The 14,061-nt window shown below is 35.6% G+C and overlaps 1 protein-coding gene across 2 annotated transcripts in view; it reads left to right on the plus strand.

The window, feature by feature from the left end:
- The window catches only part of SLC16A7 (solute carrier family 16 member 7), a 79,554-nt gene extending 65,729 nt beyond the window's left edge, over positions 1-13,825 (plus strand). For both annotated transcript variants that reach the window (XM_050324771.1, XM_050324773.1), the window contains exons 3-5: positions 883-1,026; positions 2,920-3,732; positions 6,316-13,825. In XM_050324771.1, coding sequence (XP_050180728.1) covers positions 883-1,026; positions 2,920-3,732; positions 6,316-6,587 — 1,229 coding nt within the window. In that variant the 3' untranslated portion in view covers positions 6,588-13,825. The remainder of the gene's footprint in view (positions 1-882; positions 1,027-2,919; positions 3,733-6,315) is intronic.
- Positions 13,826-14,061: the final 236 nt, after the last annotated feature.

Raw genomic sequence — 14,061 nt, forward strand, 5'->3', positions numbered from 1 at the left:
TTGGATAAGTTTAATTATTGCAAAAGCAAGATATTTGTAATGGTTTGGGCCAAATATAGCGCAGTCAGATGCTATGGAAGTTTACCTTAAGAGCTTTGACAACCTCTTAATCTTGATATGTAGCACACCATCTATTCTAGTCATGGTCGTTTAAAAAACATATAATGCATGTCAGGCTAAATTGCACACTAGCAGTTTGTTTAGTGTGGATGCAATTACACCATAAACTGAATTGCAATTAAAACTGAAAAATGAACCTGTAGCAATATTTTCAAAATTTATAGATCTTTGTGCTAAACCACATTTTAGATTTTCCCAAACAATTTATCGTCATCTTACTGCCTATTAACACCTCCCCTCTTGAAGAGGTAAGGGAAAATGAGCTATAGGGGCCAGAGGTTTACATTCTGATTTTACAAGCTTAAAGTTTTAAGCTTATGTATGGTTCTAAGTAGGGGTGCAGGACATGCTGCAGTATTAAGGTCAGATTGTAGTTTGCTCTGCCTGGAGATTCCTCCTAATCTGTGGATTGTTTTGATATGTGTCTCATACTTGAAATTCTTCTGTCCTTACACTTTCAAAACTTCCATTGACCAATCTCAGTATTGATTAGTCATGAACTGTAACAATCCCTCTTGCTTGTCTGATATCTTTAATCTATCTCCATAATTAATCAATATTTATATTGTCATGGAGGCAATATATCCACAAGCAGGGTCATGCATCTGCAAATTCACAGAGTATGTTTGTAAGACAGACTGGTATAGAAACAGCTTAACATTTTCCCAGATAGAAGAGGAATGCATTCCAACATGTTGTAAATACAGACATTTATGATGGAGTTACCTGTTACCTGTAACTGCATTTTGTTTCTACCAACAGGTCCCATAAGCAGCATTTTGGTGAATAAGTATGGTAGCCGGCCTGTGATGATAGCAGGTGGTATCCTGTGTTCATTTGGAATGATTGCAAGCTCCTTCTGCAATAGTGTCCTTGAACTATATATATGCATTGGTGTGGTTGGAGGTAAGAGTCCTGTTTAAAAAGTTATGTTATATTATATTATGTTACATATATTACTATATCAAATTATTTCTGATAATGTTCTCCCAATGAGCCTTACTGATCAAGAATCCTCTGTGTACAGATGCAATCCAAGAAGGTAGCAAGATCAGTTAATTTCAGCTACCTGAACTATCTAATCCTTTAAATTAGCCGGTAGATTGTTAAATTATTTCTTAGGATAATATAGAAACAACTCATGAATTTATTCAGTCAATGATATATGTATGGACTGTTCCATACTGCACTATAATAATGGTATAAAAATCGATTGGCTCATGACAGCACTTATTACAGTCATTTGTGTACAATTTCACATTCATTCTTCTAGCTTTGTATCGTGTTGCACTGCAAGCAGGATGAGAGAGGCTAGCATAATTCTAGTAAAATTGTGAATGCTTGTACCAGTTCTTTTTTAGGTTTGTACATACATGTAGTCTCTCAGAAGAGTATAAACTCTCAGTGCAATAGTTTTCTGTTTAAAATCTGCCCAGGGTCAATAATGAAATTATTCATAATTATCTATCTGAGGCCTAGATATCACCTAAAGCAATGAGTTAGTGATCGTGATGCCCGTAAATTAAATAACCTCCTTTTCAAAGTTGTGGAGGTTTTCTAAACTCCCTTCTCAGAATAAGGAAGGTTAGGTGATAGGTAATAAATGAATGCATATTCAAACTCATCTTTCTTTATGTTGGGACTACAGGAGTCCTTCTTTATTCAGTTATTAATTCTTAAAGCTCTTATTTTTGACATCCTAAACTTAGAGCCACTGAAAGAATAAACTCAGAGTCCAGGAATGGGCCTATCAGAGAAGAAAACTTCTCATCTGTGCCATCAAGCAGATGCATAGCTACTTATATCTTATTTCCCAGATGTCTTTATAGAGAGAGAAGGCCTAGAGGTTCAGCTTAGGGTTCAGCTTATACATTCAGCTGATGTGGATGGGTGGTCTGATCCAACGTGTGTCCTCTATAACTCTTCCATGTTTAGTGGTGACATGGGGAAGGGGAGCTGAATATACTCTAAAAAAATTTGCTATTTTAAGCTTCAATTTAGTAGACAACTTGGACCTTAATTAGGGTGGGAAGTAAAAATATAGGATATTTATACATGTAAATACACCCTGCATTCATTGTGGCTGAGGTGACATTTAATAACTTCAATAAAATGAGCCAAGAGAGAATTACATTATACCTTAGCAAATATAAAAATGATGAGTCAAGGCGTTGATACCATCATTCTTCTCAATGTGATTGCCCTGACTCTATCATTGCTGAAGGCAGCCCCTGGTGGTCTAGTGGTAAAGGCGCGGCGCTATCACCGCGGAGACCCGGGTTCGATTCCCGGTCAGGGCCACTCCCGGGCAGGTGGGGCTCGTTAGCCCTTAAAGGCAACCCATCTACGTCCTGAGGACCTCGCTGCCACTGTCCAAGCTCGCTTGGCCCCGGCAGATGAACCTTAGGATTAAAGGGTGGGCTCAGTTCCGCGCACACTGTGTCTCACCTAAAAAATCCAATGCGCAGGCTGGAAGGTGGAAAGACCTTCCCCAGATCTTCGCTCGCGAAGACTGGCCATTATTATTATTATTTATCATTGCTGAAACACATAAAGGAATTTTGGCTTTTAATGCAGTGCTACAGGGGGGAATGGACCAAATGCCACCTGACACAGTCTTGGCATTAACACACGTAAACAGCAATGAAGCTCTATTTCATTCTCTGATGCTACTTGGCTTCTGTCTTTATTGAGAATCACTGGATTAGACAGTAGTCATTTTAAAAATAACTTGAAAGTGGTGCAGTATGTTTTTCAGTGCATGACCTGCAATAATATTGTCTTTTATGTGTTGTTTAGGTCTGGGTTTAGCATTCAACTTACAGCCTGCCTTAACCATGATTGGCAAGTATTTCTATAAGAAGCGTCCCATTGCTAACGGATTGGCCATGGCTGGAAGTCCAGTGTTCCTGAGCACATTGGCACCTCTCAATCAATTCCTCTTTAATGCTTTTGGCTGGAAAGGAAGCTTTCTTATTCTGGGAGGACTTCTTTTGAACTGCTGTGTGGCTGGGTCACTTATGAGACCTGTTGGACCGAAAAAAGTCTCGACTGTGAAAAAGGATGTTGAAAAGGGCACAGGAGATTCTGCCTTGCACAAAAACAACAAGAAGTCTTGTTGGCAAACTATGAATAAGTATCTAGATCTGTCCCTCTTCAAACACAGAGGGTTTCTGATCTATTTGTCAGGAAATGTCATTATGTTTATTGGTTTCTTCGCTCCAATAGTATTCTTGGCTCCTTATGCCAAGCACAAGGGAATTGATGAATATTCTGCTGCTTTTTTGCTATCTATCTTAGCCTTTGTAGACATGTTTGCTAGGCCTTCAATGGGACTTGTGGCAAACTCCAGGTTTATCCGGCCAAAGATTCAGTATTTTTTTAGTTTTGCTGTCTTGTACAATGGAGTCTGTCATATCTTGTGCCCTCTGGCAACGAATTACACTGGCTTGGTGATATATGCTGTATTTTTTGGGTTTGCATTTGGAATGGTTAGCAGCGTTCTTTTTGAGACACTGATGGACCTTGTTGGGGCTGCCAGATTTTCCAGTGCGGTTGGACTTGTCACCATTGTGGAATGTTGTCCTGTGCTCATAGGCCCTCCTCTAGGAGGTAAGAATCTGTTTCTTCCCATTTTTTCAGACATTACAGCATAATCTTACGATTTAACATTGAATAAGTATAAACATTGTTCTTAATGTTATTTAATGTTTTAGCTGTGACTAGAAGTGTAGTGTAGCAGCAGTACACTACATCAGTTATCTTTGGGCTTTGCAGCTGTAGGTTCACACGAGAATCTAAAGGCATTTATTGCGCGCATTTGCAAAAAACAGATTAAGACCATATCTCTACTGGCCTGTAAATCCATGTGGTAAATGTATGTTTTCCTGATAGCACATAGGGCTAGTTTTGCAACCTTGAGTTACATATATTCATCACCAATTTGCTCTTTGACAATGAAGTTCTTACTCTCTTGAATTGATTGAGTTCATTTTTGTGAAGATCTCACAGAGTGGCTTATAAATTCTCCAATCTAGTGACAGTTCAAGGAGCACTCTCTTACACAATTTTAGTTTGTCTACACAGAGAGGATTGACATTTCCAGAGAGAAGAAACTAGCAGGGGGTGTCAGAAAAACAGGGGCATCCACAGTAGCCTAGGCAGGGTGCCCGCATGGTGGGATTGCATCCTGGTGCCGTGGAGCATTGTGCCCTAGCATGATTACACACCACAACTCTGCTCACAGCCAGTCCTTTCACATGTTTCTATAGCCAATGGATAGGGCAATTCAGAGTGTGAACTGACTGAAAGATGGCAATATTGCCAGCTTCTCTCTTTTAATTGTAAGGGGAGCCTAAAGAGAGCCTAGGTGTATAGCTTAGACTACATTCATAACTTCTTGACTTCTTGCAGCAAAAATGATGAAATCGTATGTAAAATATTTTCTATTTGCTAGCTTTTTAGTCAGTATTTAGTAATGCTGCTAGTAAGCTTTTATCATTTTAATGTTTCTGTTGATATAAGAGACTAAAAAAATAGACACTCAAATCTTGTTGAGAAGCACTGGTGTGTATCTTGGTGTGTGTGTTGCAGTGTAAGCCCAACAATATGAGAATATAAAGATAGTGAGATTGCCAACTTTGTGAATATGTACTATACCCACATAAACACTGCCTGAGAAGTCAGTAAGATTATGTGTACCTAAAGCCATTTCTACATATCGAAGTCTTTTAGATTACTGCCAGTATTTCTATGGAAATAGCAGTTGTATGCCAAAACAATTTCACTCGTTTCAGTAAAATAATATTTGTACAAGTAAATTTTTAATACTCCTCAAGACATTCCATATTTTTAATCATCATTTAGCATACAAATTCATTTTGGTAAAAGTAGAATATATTTTTCTCACACAGACTCTTCCTGTGCCACCTAGTGGGGGGTCTGAGCCTGTGACCTCTGGAATCCAACCTTTTCAGTCAGGTTCTGAAATCGGTGTTAACTCTAAAGATATTACATCTAATATTTATGGAGCAATAGCTTACATAACTATTTATTTTTTAGTTTATTAGCTTTTGAGGAGTTTTGAAAAGCATTTGATTGTGCTATAGTTGTATGAATAATTGATTTAACTTGTTAAATAGAGACAACAAAAGGAAAGAACACATGGGAAGGCTAAGTTCCAGTTTTGACTAGTTCATGTCCTTTAAATATGCTGAAGTAATGCTAATTCAAAGTTTAATTTTTAAACATCAGTTTTATGAGACTACTCATCAATAAAAATCAGCAAATTTCAGTATTTACACAAATAAGTGAATTGTACACTTGCAGTGATATTTTGAGTTTTTCCTAATACTAGGTTTGTTGGGGGGAAAAAAAAGAGAAGTCTAGAATAATTTAATGGCTTGTAAATCTGTATCAGGTGAATAGGCTGGCATTATGTCTTCAACCCAGTAAAAGTATCTAAATACATACTAAATTGAAGTGTGCAGGTTATCCTGTGAATTTCAGTCTTAGTGTAGCAGAGTTCAGAGCTAAATACTTGGATATGTATAAATGTTGATTTAGGAATTGTGAAATTTAGAAGGAATGGTTCATAAATAGAAAGAACTGGGTTTTTTCCTTGCCATGACCAAATTAATCTCAGAGGTGTGAACGTAATTTTTACATACAGTCCTCATAGTTTAAAACTCATCAATTGAGCATGATGGCTGAAAGGAGAAGCCTTTCTATCTCTTTCACCAGTTACAGGAAAGTAAACTTGAAAGGCAGGTAGCTAATGAACAGAGACAGTAGCCAAAGAAGGCCCACACCTTTTATCCTGTTGTTGTATACAGCCTCAGTGAGTACCAGGCAGTCATTCCAAAACAACAGGAAACACAACTAGCGTATGAATAAAATGAAAGAATGAAAACAAAAGAGCTAAAAAACTGTCTGTCATTAGTCATTAAGCTTTAATTACATTGTTCTACAATATTCTAGAATTATCAGTGACTTCAATGACAATTGCTAGCTTCACTAATACAGGTTTTGTTATAGTTCCACTGTCTATGTTAGAAAATTTTAACATGCTAAAAATGCTTTTCTGCTCCTACTTCAAAACCAAGGAACATAAAGATATCTCTCCAAGAGAAGGATGTGGGTTGTATTTGGCGTCCTAGTCTAAATATTTTTCTCTTTTTTGTCTTTGTGTTTCAGGTTGGTTAGTAGATGTTACTGGTGAATATCAGTACATGTATTTTGTCTGCGGAGTGATTGTGACTGTGGCCAGTATCTGGTTGTTCATTGGCAATGCCATCAACTACAGGCTTTTGGCAAAAGAAAAGAAGCTAGAAGATGAGAAGCAAAAAGCCCAGAAGAATGCTGACTCAAAGGAAGTGGAACCATTAACAAACAATGAGAATGAAGATGCTTCCAGCAGAGCCGACAAAGCTCTTGAAGATCCCTCAGAAAGAGAAACCAATATTTAATCTGACATTATAGCTCAGAAGGCAATATTTATGACTTCCATTAGGAATCAAGGCACAGGCCAAGTTTTGTGGTAATAATGATCAGTCACAATATTGGATGGGAACAGATTTTTGCCCCATGGCAAAACTCTAAGTCAAATTGCTATCTACAGTCTATTTATTTCAGCAACACAAAATTAAGATTACAGAGGTAGTGATTCCATGCAAGGGAATCCATCAGACTTTGACTCTGGACAATCAAGAGTCAGGTAAACGAGACTACAAATCCTTCCAATGACAAAAATATTTGTTTCAAAACTATATCTAATACAAAAGTATCTCCTACTCTTATCTGGGAAGATACTTGCATTCATCTTTAGAGTATAGTTAAAGTCAGTTGAAATAATCTACCCAAACTCTACTTACTGCTAATATTAAAGAGAATATAAGTTCAAAGATTTGTTGCAAAAGAGACCAAGTACCTGACTAAAGCACACAGATAAACTTTTTTTTTGTATTTTGTATTCCCACTAGATAAAAAATACGTCTGTATAAACAATTATAATATGGATGTAAAAATTAAGAGTAGAAGACAAACAATTGGTGGGCACCATCTCTAAAATACAATAAACGGCTGGTTTATAATATATTCCAGAAGTAGTTTCCTCCTGTGATAGCTGATGACATTGTACTTCAGCATACACATTTGAACACAAAATACATTCAGACCACACTAATTCAAACTAAGCTAAAACCTGCCTGTACATAAAAGATTTAAACCCAAGATTTGCATTGCTAACAAGTAGTTTGATTATGCATTCCTGTGTGGCTGAATGATCTGGATCAGACTGTGAAGCCTTTTTCCTAAAAGGACTAGACTGAGAATCTGCTGAAGTTAAAAGGATACTAACCTTTGGCTTTTGTGGCGCAAATCAGTTTCGTGGCAATGACTTCAAAGTAAACGCTTGGCTTTATTGGCAAGTCGTTAGTTGTTTGATGGTTTCCTGAGAGGAGATTTAAGGTCTAACTTCAGGTCTTTGCAGATAGATATCTTCATACCAGTTCTCACCTCCCTTTCACGTGAATTTAGTGAAAAGCTACTTCTTTTTTTTTTTGTAATGCTGCTTTGAGCAAAAATGCTGCAAGGCACCTTGACAATGCCACTCTGGAAGCTTTGTGCAGGAAGCTTTATCTGAAAGCTTTGACATATTGGTTTTGTGCAGGATATTTAGTCTTGTGTCTACAGTTTCACACAGACACTCTCATAAATTAAAATGTACACAATTGTCCTCCTCCTTTAGACAAAAGAAAGCATAAGTCTACAGTTTTACTTTACAGAAATCATTTAGCATTGCATTTGAAAGCTAAAAGTGCAAGCTTCTGAAGGTAATAAGTGAAAATATTTCTGTTGTATTTCTAGGTAAGGAAAGGTGTTATTTGTTTTGGAGAGATGCATATAAATGCCTCAGAAATTGGGAAAATTAAGGATCTGATTCATAAAATATTTATGCACCATTAATGCAGGATAAACCTACATTCAATTTCAGGAAAAGAATATTATTCCTTTTAGCCCTCTTCTAAATCTCAAAAGTTGGAAATACACTGCACAGAGACCTAGCTGTAATAAACACACTTTGAAGTGCCAATAACAAAAGAAAAAAATTAATAAAATCCAGCAGAGTGCTTTTAGGAAGTTATTTATTAATGTTATTATGTTCAATATGATTCTTTTAATTTTTCTTCAAAAAATTTTGGTTTTGCTTATTTCAGTTTTTCTGCATTATCATCTCATATATCATGATGTTCCACAGTAGTGCTGAACTTTTTAATTATCTCAGCACTGTTTTGAGGGAGAAGCATCATGAATCTACTCTCAGCATGGTACGGAATTTAATACCTACTTTTTACCTAATTATATTCAGGAAAACCAGACATCTCCAGCAAGTCCTGTAGTTTTATAGAAGCATCAGCAAAAGTATATATGCATTTCAGAGTTTTGGGAGAAAACATGTTTTGTATATTCAGATTTGAGCAGTGTTCTGTGTAAAGGAGAATGATTTAGTCCCAGTAAAATTATAGTTCTTCTCCCGGCCCCCAACTTCAGAGAGGAAATAAATACTTGGAACCTTAGCCCTGCCAGCACTCCATGAGATAAAAGCATTGCTCTCTTTTTTGACTATTCAAACATACTGAGTGAATTCCAGGACCTGTGGAGACCCTGTGTGCCCACAGCCAGAGTGTGATGAGGACTCTCATAGGCACAAACATTTCATACAGTGAGGAATATCAGTTATAAATACTGGATTGCAAAAGAAGAGCTGAAATTTTAGCTAAAGAGTAGTCATCGGGAACATCAGTCTGCTCTTAACAGCAACTATTAGAAAGGCAGAGATTATCTGAAAAGAGATTAATACAGAGACTGAACAAAAATGTCTGGGGCAAATTTGTAGGTGCTCATTATCTCTTTGCAAAAAACAGCATGATTAAGAATACAGGGTAGAAGACAATAAGTGTCATCTTTTAAAGGCTGTTAAATGTTGCTGTTGCTGAGTAAAAATGATGATAAAAATGTCTCTCAGGAAATATGCAGGCAACTTGCCTGTTCTATGCAGGATCTCAGAATACAATACAACATGGCATAGGAAATAAGGGAAAAACAAAGTTCCTTGAGCCACAGACACACCTGACCACCAATAACAAAAATTATGTTACTATCTCAGAGGAATTAAAAATTTCTATAAACCCTCTACAGAGATGCTGCTCTTTCATCTCTGGTAAAGTGTGTTAAAAAATAATAGGAATGAAAGAGCTGCTTTACCACCACTCACCAATGTCCAATTTTTAATCCTGTAAGGCTAAATGATGCAGCAGGCAACTGGAGCAATATAAATTAGGAAGACTCAAGTGAAACATTTACTTACACCTCTTTCATTACTTTTTCTCTTAACACTAGCAACAGAATAAAAACCATCAGCATACTCTTGATATTACTGAATATTAAAGAAGGTAAAATCCAGAGATGAATGAAGAAAATTGGAACCATATCTATGCAAAAACTGCCTGCAATTAAAAACCCATGTCTTCCAAATAACAGGTCCGTTGGGGGCAATTGCCGTGTAGTAGAGGTAGGTCATATTTCTAAAAGTAATGATAATAATAAATTGTCTTGAATCAACTATATACTGAGCAACAAAGTATCAAAATGAATATGACTTGCCTTCAAAGCCCTGAATATCAGTCTTACTTGTACTGACCTGTAATTTATACTGTAAATCATTTCATTATTACATTTCTGCTTTTATGATTATACCTGAGTGTATACACCATCTCTCTAAATTCCCCTGGTTTCTTTTAATTACCTCACCCTCAGTCTGAACCACTGCAGGGTCAGGACTAAGAGATTCCCCTGCCCAATGATGAAGAAATATACTCAAACTTCAAGATATACCACATGCATCTGTTATGCACTATAAAAATCTGTAGTCTCTGTCAATCAGTGCAAGCAAATCATTCATCAGTCTTATTCTCATTTATACTCATGTATAGCTCATTCTTTTCTCTGCCACAATATGACTAAGCCTAATTATTCCCTTGCTCTTATTTGATCAATCTAGAAAAGATAATGCCAACATTTTAAAATTAGTAGGAGAGTGGATAACATCAATAATACTTTTTTACCTTTTAACATCAAGGCTAAATTTCAAGTTGTTTCAGAGAACACATCCAGATACTTTTCTCTCTTTAGGGTTTTGATGTAGAACTCTCTACTAGCTGAAGGGTTCTGTATTGCCCTTTCCAACTCCAGAGAAAGACTTCTCAATATTAATTTTCCATATTATTTCAGGAACATATAAAAATGTCACCCCTCCCACCTTTTTGCATTGAACTATGCTTGCAGTTGTTTTCAGTTCTGTATTTCCATTTGGAAGTTCAAAAAAGCTTATTTTTATATGAAATCCTGTAGCATAAGTAGTCAGACTACAATGCTTTTATTTCAGGAGTGTGACTTGTGAACTGTTTTGACAGAGCTAGGGAAAATCTGACTTCATGTTCAGATTTTTTAAGTGATGCTGTCCTTATGAGAGGAAGTTCAACTTCTACTTACTGCTGAAGTGAATGGCAGCAATTTCACTGATATTGTGATTCAAAATTCATGTGACTGTTAATGGTCGCTTTGCGTATCAGCACCTACTGTGCTTAAAAACATTTGTCAATATGTACAAGATTTTTCCTCTCTGAGAATTCTTTTTCCTCCTGAAAGTTTCCCACCTCTGCCACCCCACCGTATTCTCCATTTTGATGTAACACAAAGAATTTGGACTGGGAATGTAGTGACTTATCTTTAATGCTTTCTTGTAATTGCTTTTCCTGAAATGCCACATTTGCCATGCTGCCAAATGCAATGTTTTTCACCTGCTACTTTCAGGTCTGGTTTTGGGTATTAGTGGAGAGGTATTACTGAGATAGAGTAAAAGCTACAGATACCACATAAAGCCAGATTTGGGGCAGCTATCAGGATTTCACTAAACAAAGCCATTGACTGCTTTTACAGATGAACATGCTATAACTGACACTGACAATTTTGCTTATAAAAAAACTGAATCAGGCAACTTTTGTTAGTTTATCTATAGATGACTATTTTTCTACTCACAGAGAGGAATATAAAGGGAATTTTAAAATAATTATTTTCAGAGATGGCATATCAATTTTAACAAGGCTGTCTGGATTTTTTTTGGGGGGGGAGTGCACTTCTGATATTTGTGCATATATATACATTGAAAATGCTTGCATGTACTATCATTTTTTTGATCACAATTTGCATAAGCATTGCTATGTGATTTCAACATAGTTTGCATGTTGTAGTTTTGCAGTTCAAATTTTTCTCATCATCTACCTCTTAGTTGAAGTTTGGAGACTTGCACAACCCTGGAAGAATAGAGTAAACAAAATGCATAATGGTAAAACCTATACAGACTATTGAAAAGTCTCCCAAATATTTGAAGCTGCTTACAGTTCTATTTTTAAGGCAATCCATATCTATGACCAAATTCTTTGTATCAATTGTCACAGCTTTATTACGTCTAAAGACTTAACCCATACTTAGGAAGTTTTTGCATCACTGATCTGGTATAAAAATTCAAAGTCGGATTTAGGTATCCAGAGTCTACTGATCTTTCTGTGAGATGTTGGCCTGCCTTTCTTTTTTGTTTGTTTTCTTATAATTTCTGAGTTAGTGAAATTAATAAAGTTAATACACCCAGTTTTTAAAAGTATTACAGAACACTTTACATTTTGCATCCCTAAAAAAAAATGTTGGGTTTTTTTTTTTTTCCAATTTAGAAATAATATCAAATTTTAACTTGTTTTTCCTTTCATGGGGCAGTTGAAGGAGATGATCACAAAATATTGGGTTGGGGCCAGGAATAGTAATTATTCTTCATGCGCTCTTTATAAAACCAGAGATGATTGTTTCTTCAAAGATATTCTTCAAACCATTCTTGCCTTCTAGGACCTAGTATAAAGTCCACTGAAGCCGATATAAAAATACCTATCAAAGATGTTGGAGGTGATGTGATTTCAGTGGAGGCTTGAGCCTTATTTTCTCCATACCAAATCTCAGGAGTATCAGCAAACGTGGAATTTGTTATAACTGGCAAATTTGCTATGCCTGCATATTCCTAACTAATCAGTCCCTGAATTAACGCACAATGTGTATTATTTTAATATTTTGTGTAAATAAATGAATTTAAAAAATCCTACCATAAACTCTGAATGTAGATTATAAAATGTAGAGGACATATTTAAATAAATATCCAAACAAATCTGCTAAGCCCAAAGGAAATTATTTATTTCCTTTCAAGCCTTCTTTGAGCAACGTATAATCTTTCTTTTTTTTCTGAAGAAAATGGTTTATGTCTTTTGTGAATGTATATAGAGACATATATATATAAGGGAATATATATGCAGAAGTGGTATATGTGTATATATGTATTCCCCTATATATAAAACTCTAATTTATATATATTATATATATTTATGTATATATAAATATATATAATATTTTAAAGTAAGTTGCATATTGTGCCTGATAAATTAAACATATTTGTAAACAAATAAAATACTTCCACAAATGAAAGAAAAAATTAAAGCTTTTCTGTAAGAGTATGTGTTAATTTTCACTTTCTGCCAGATTTATTTATAGTAGAAAATCATTCAAAAAACTGCAGTATTACATAACACTGGTTTCCAACCATGATTCAGTTCAAAGCAGCCTAAGATCACAGAGAATTTTCATTGATGTAGGTGGTAAACCCTACATTGTTGGTAAAGTTGTTTGTTGGGTGTTTTTGTGATGGAAATCTTAACTAAATGATCTTTGAACAGACTGCAATAGACTGAGTTTTCATTTATTGTGGTGTGTATGACCAGTTCATACAAAGTACTAATGGACATGATATTCTTGTAACAAGGATGGGAAATGAGAATACACTTGGGCCTACAAACAAGATTCCTGTTAAATTATTATGGGAAACTCTCCAGAACACGAGTCACTAAAAACACTGAGAATTTATCATATCTTTTAGAGGTTTTGGTGTTTTTATTTTGTCTGCAAGTAGGCAAGCCCATGAAAAGTCTGCATTTGGCTCTCACTCTTTAAAAAAGTACTACCTTAAAATTACTAAGAGATTTTTTCAGAGTGGTACATAAATCACTTAAATATATACCCTTCCTGAAGAGTGATATAGCTGCATTTTCCATTTACAGCCTACTGGGAGAGATCACCATATCTGCAGTTTATCAACAGACTTTGGTATTGCTATGCAATAATTAAACATGCAGTAGCCATTGTTGTTGTCTAATAAAGTTGTTTCTTCCTTTTTGTATTTTGCAATACTGTATGGTTTTTACTTGAATATATTGGCTAGATTTTTTTTTGACAATCATTTATTAGCTAGAGGTGCTATTTATGTTCCAAAGAGATCTGAGTGAATGACAGCATTCTCTTTCTAGATGCCAAATCCTTTTCTTGACCTGACAAAATTAATTGTTCATAATGTATATTAACCCTGTAAAATGCTTATGCATTGCATTTCATTGTATTTAAACACATTTTTGCTCATTAATTTCTATTTCAGACTCGTACTACTGTGTAATATGTCAAGTTTGTCCATATATATTTATGGAAAATTACAACAAAAATTGTGTATAATAAGCAAGGGGGGGGGAGAAAATAAAATTTCCATGTAAAGTTTCTGAAAGGATGTAATTGCTGTTTTCTTAGACTCCTTAATAGTCTTATTTACACCTTCAGTGTGCAAATATTCCTATGTTATTGATTGATTCATTATTCAAATGTAGCAAAAAATCACTTATCCTTGCATACAGAAGCAGAACTTCAAGATTTCCTGTGTAGAAAAGATACTACCAGTAGCAGAACATGCTACCAACTCCTTGCTATTCCTGATTCCACCATAACTAAGATTTAGTCTCCTAC

This window comes from Myiozetetes cayanensis, unplaced genomic scaffold (genome assembly GCF_022539395.1).
Source record: "Myiozetetes cayanensis isolate MyiCay16 unplaced genomic scaffold, myiCay2020 scf3, whole genome shotgun sequence".
Lineage (NCBI taxonomy): Eukaryota > Metazoa > Chordata > Aves > Passeriformes > Tyrannidae > Myiozetetes > Myiozetetes cayanensis.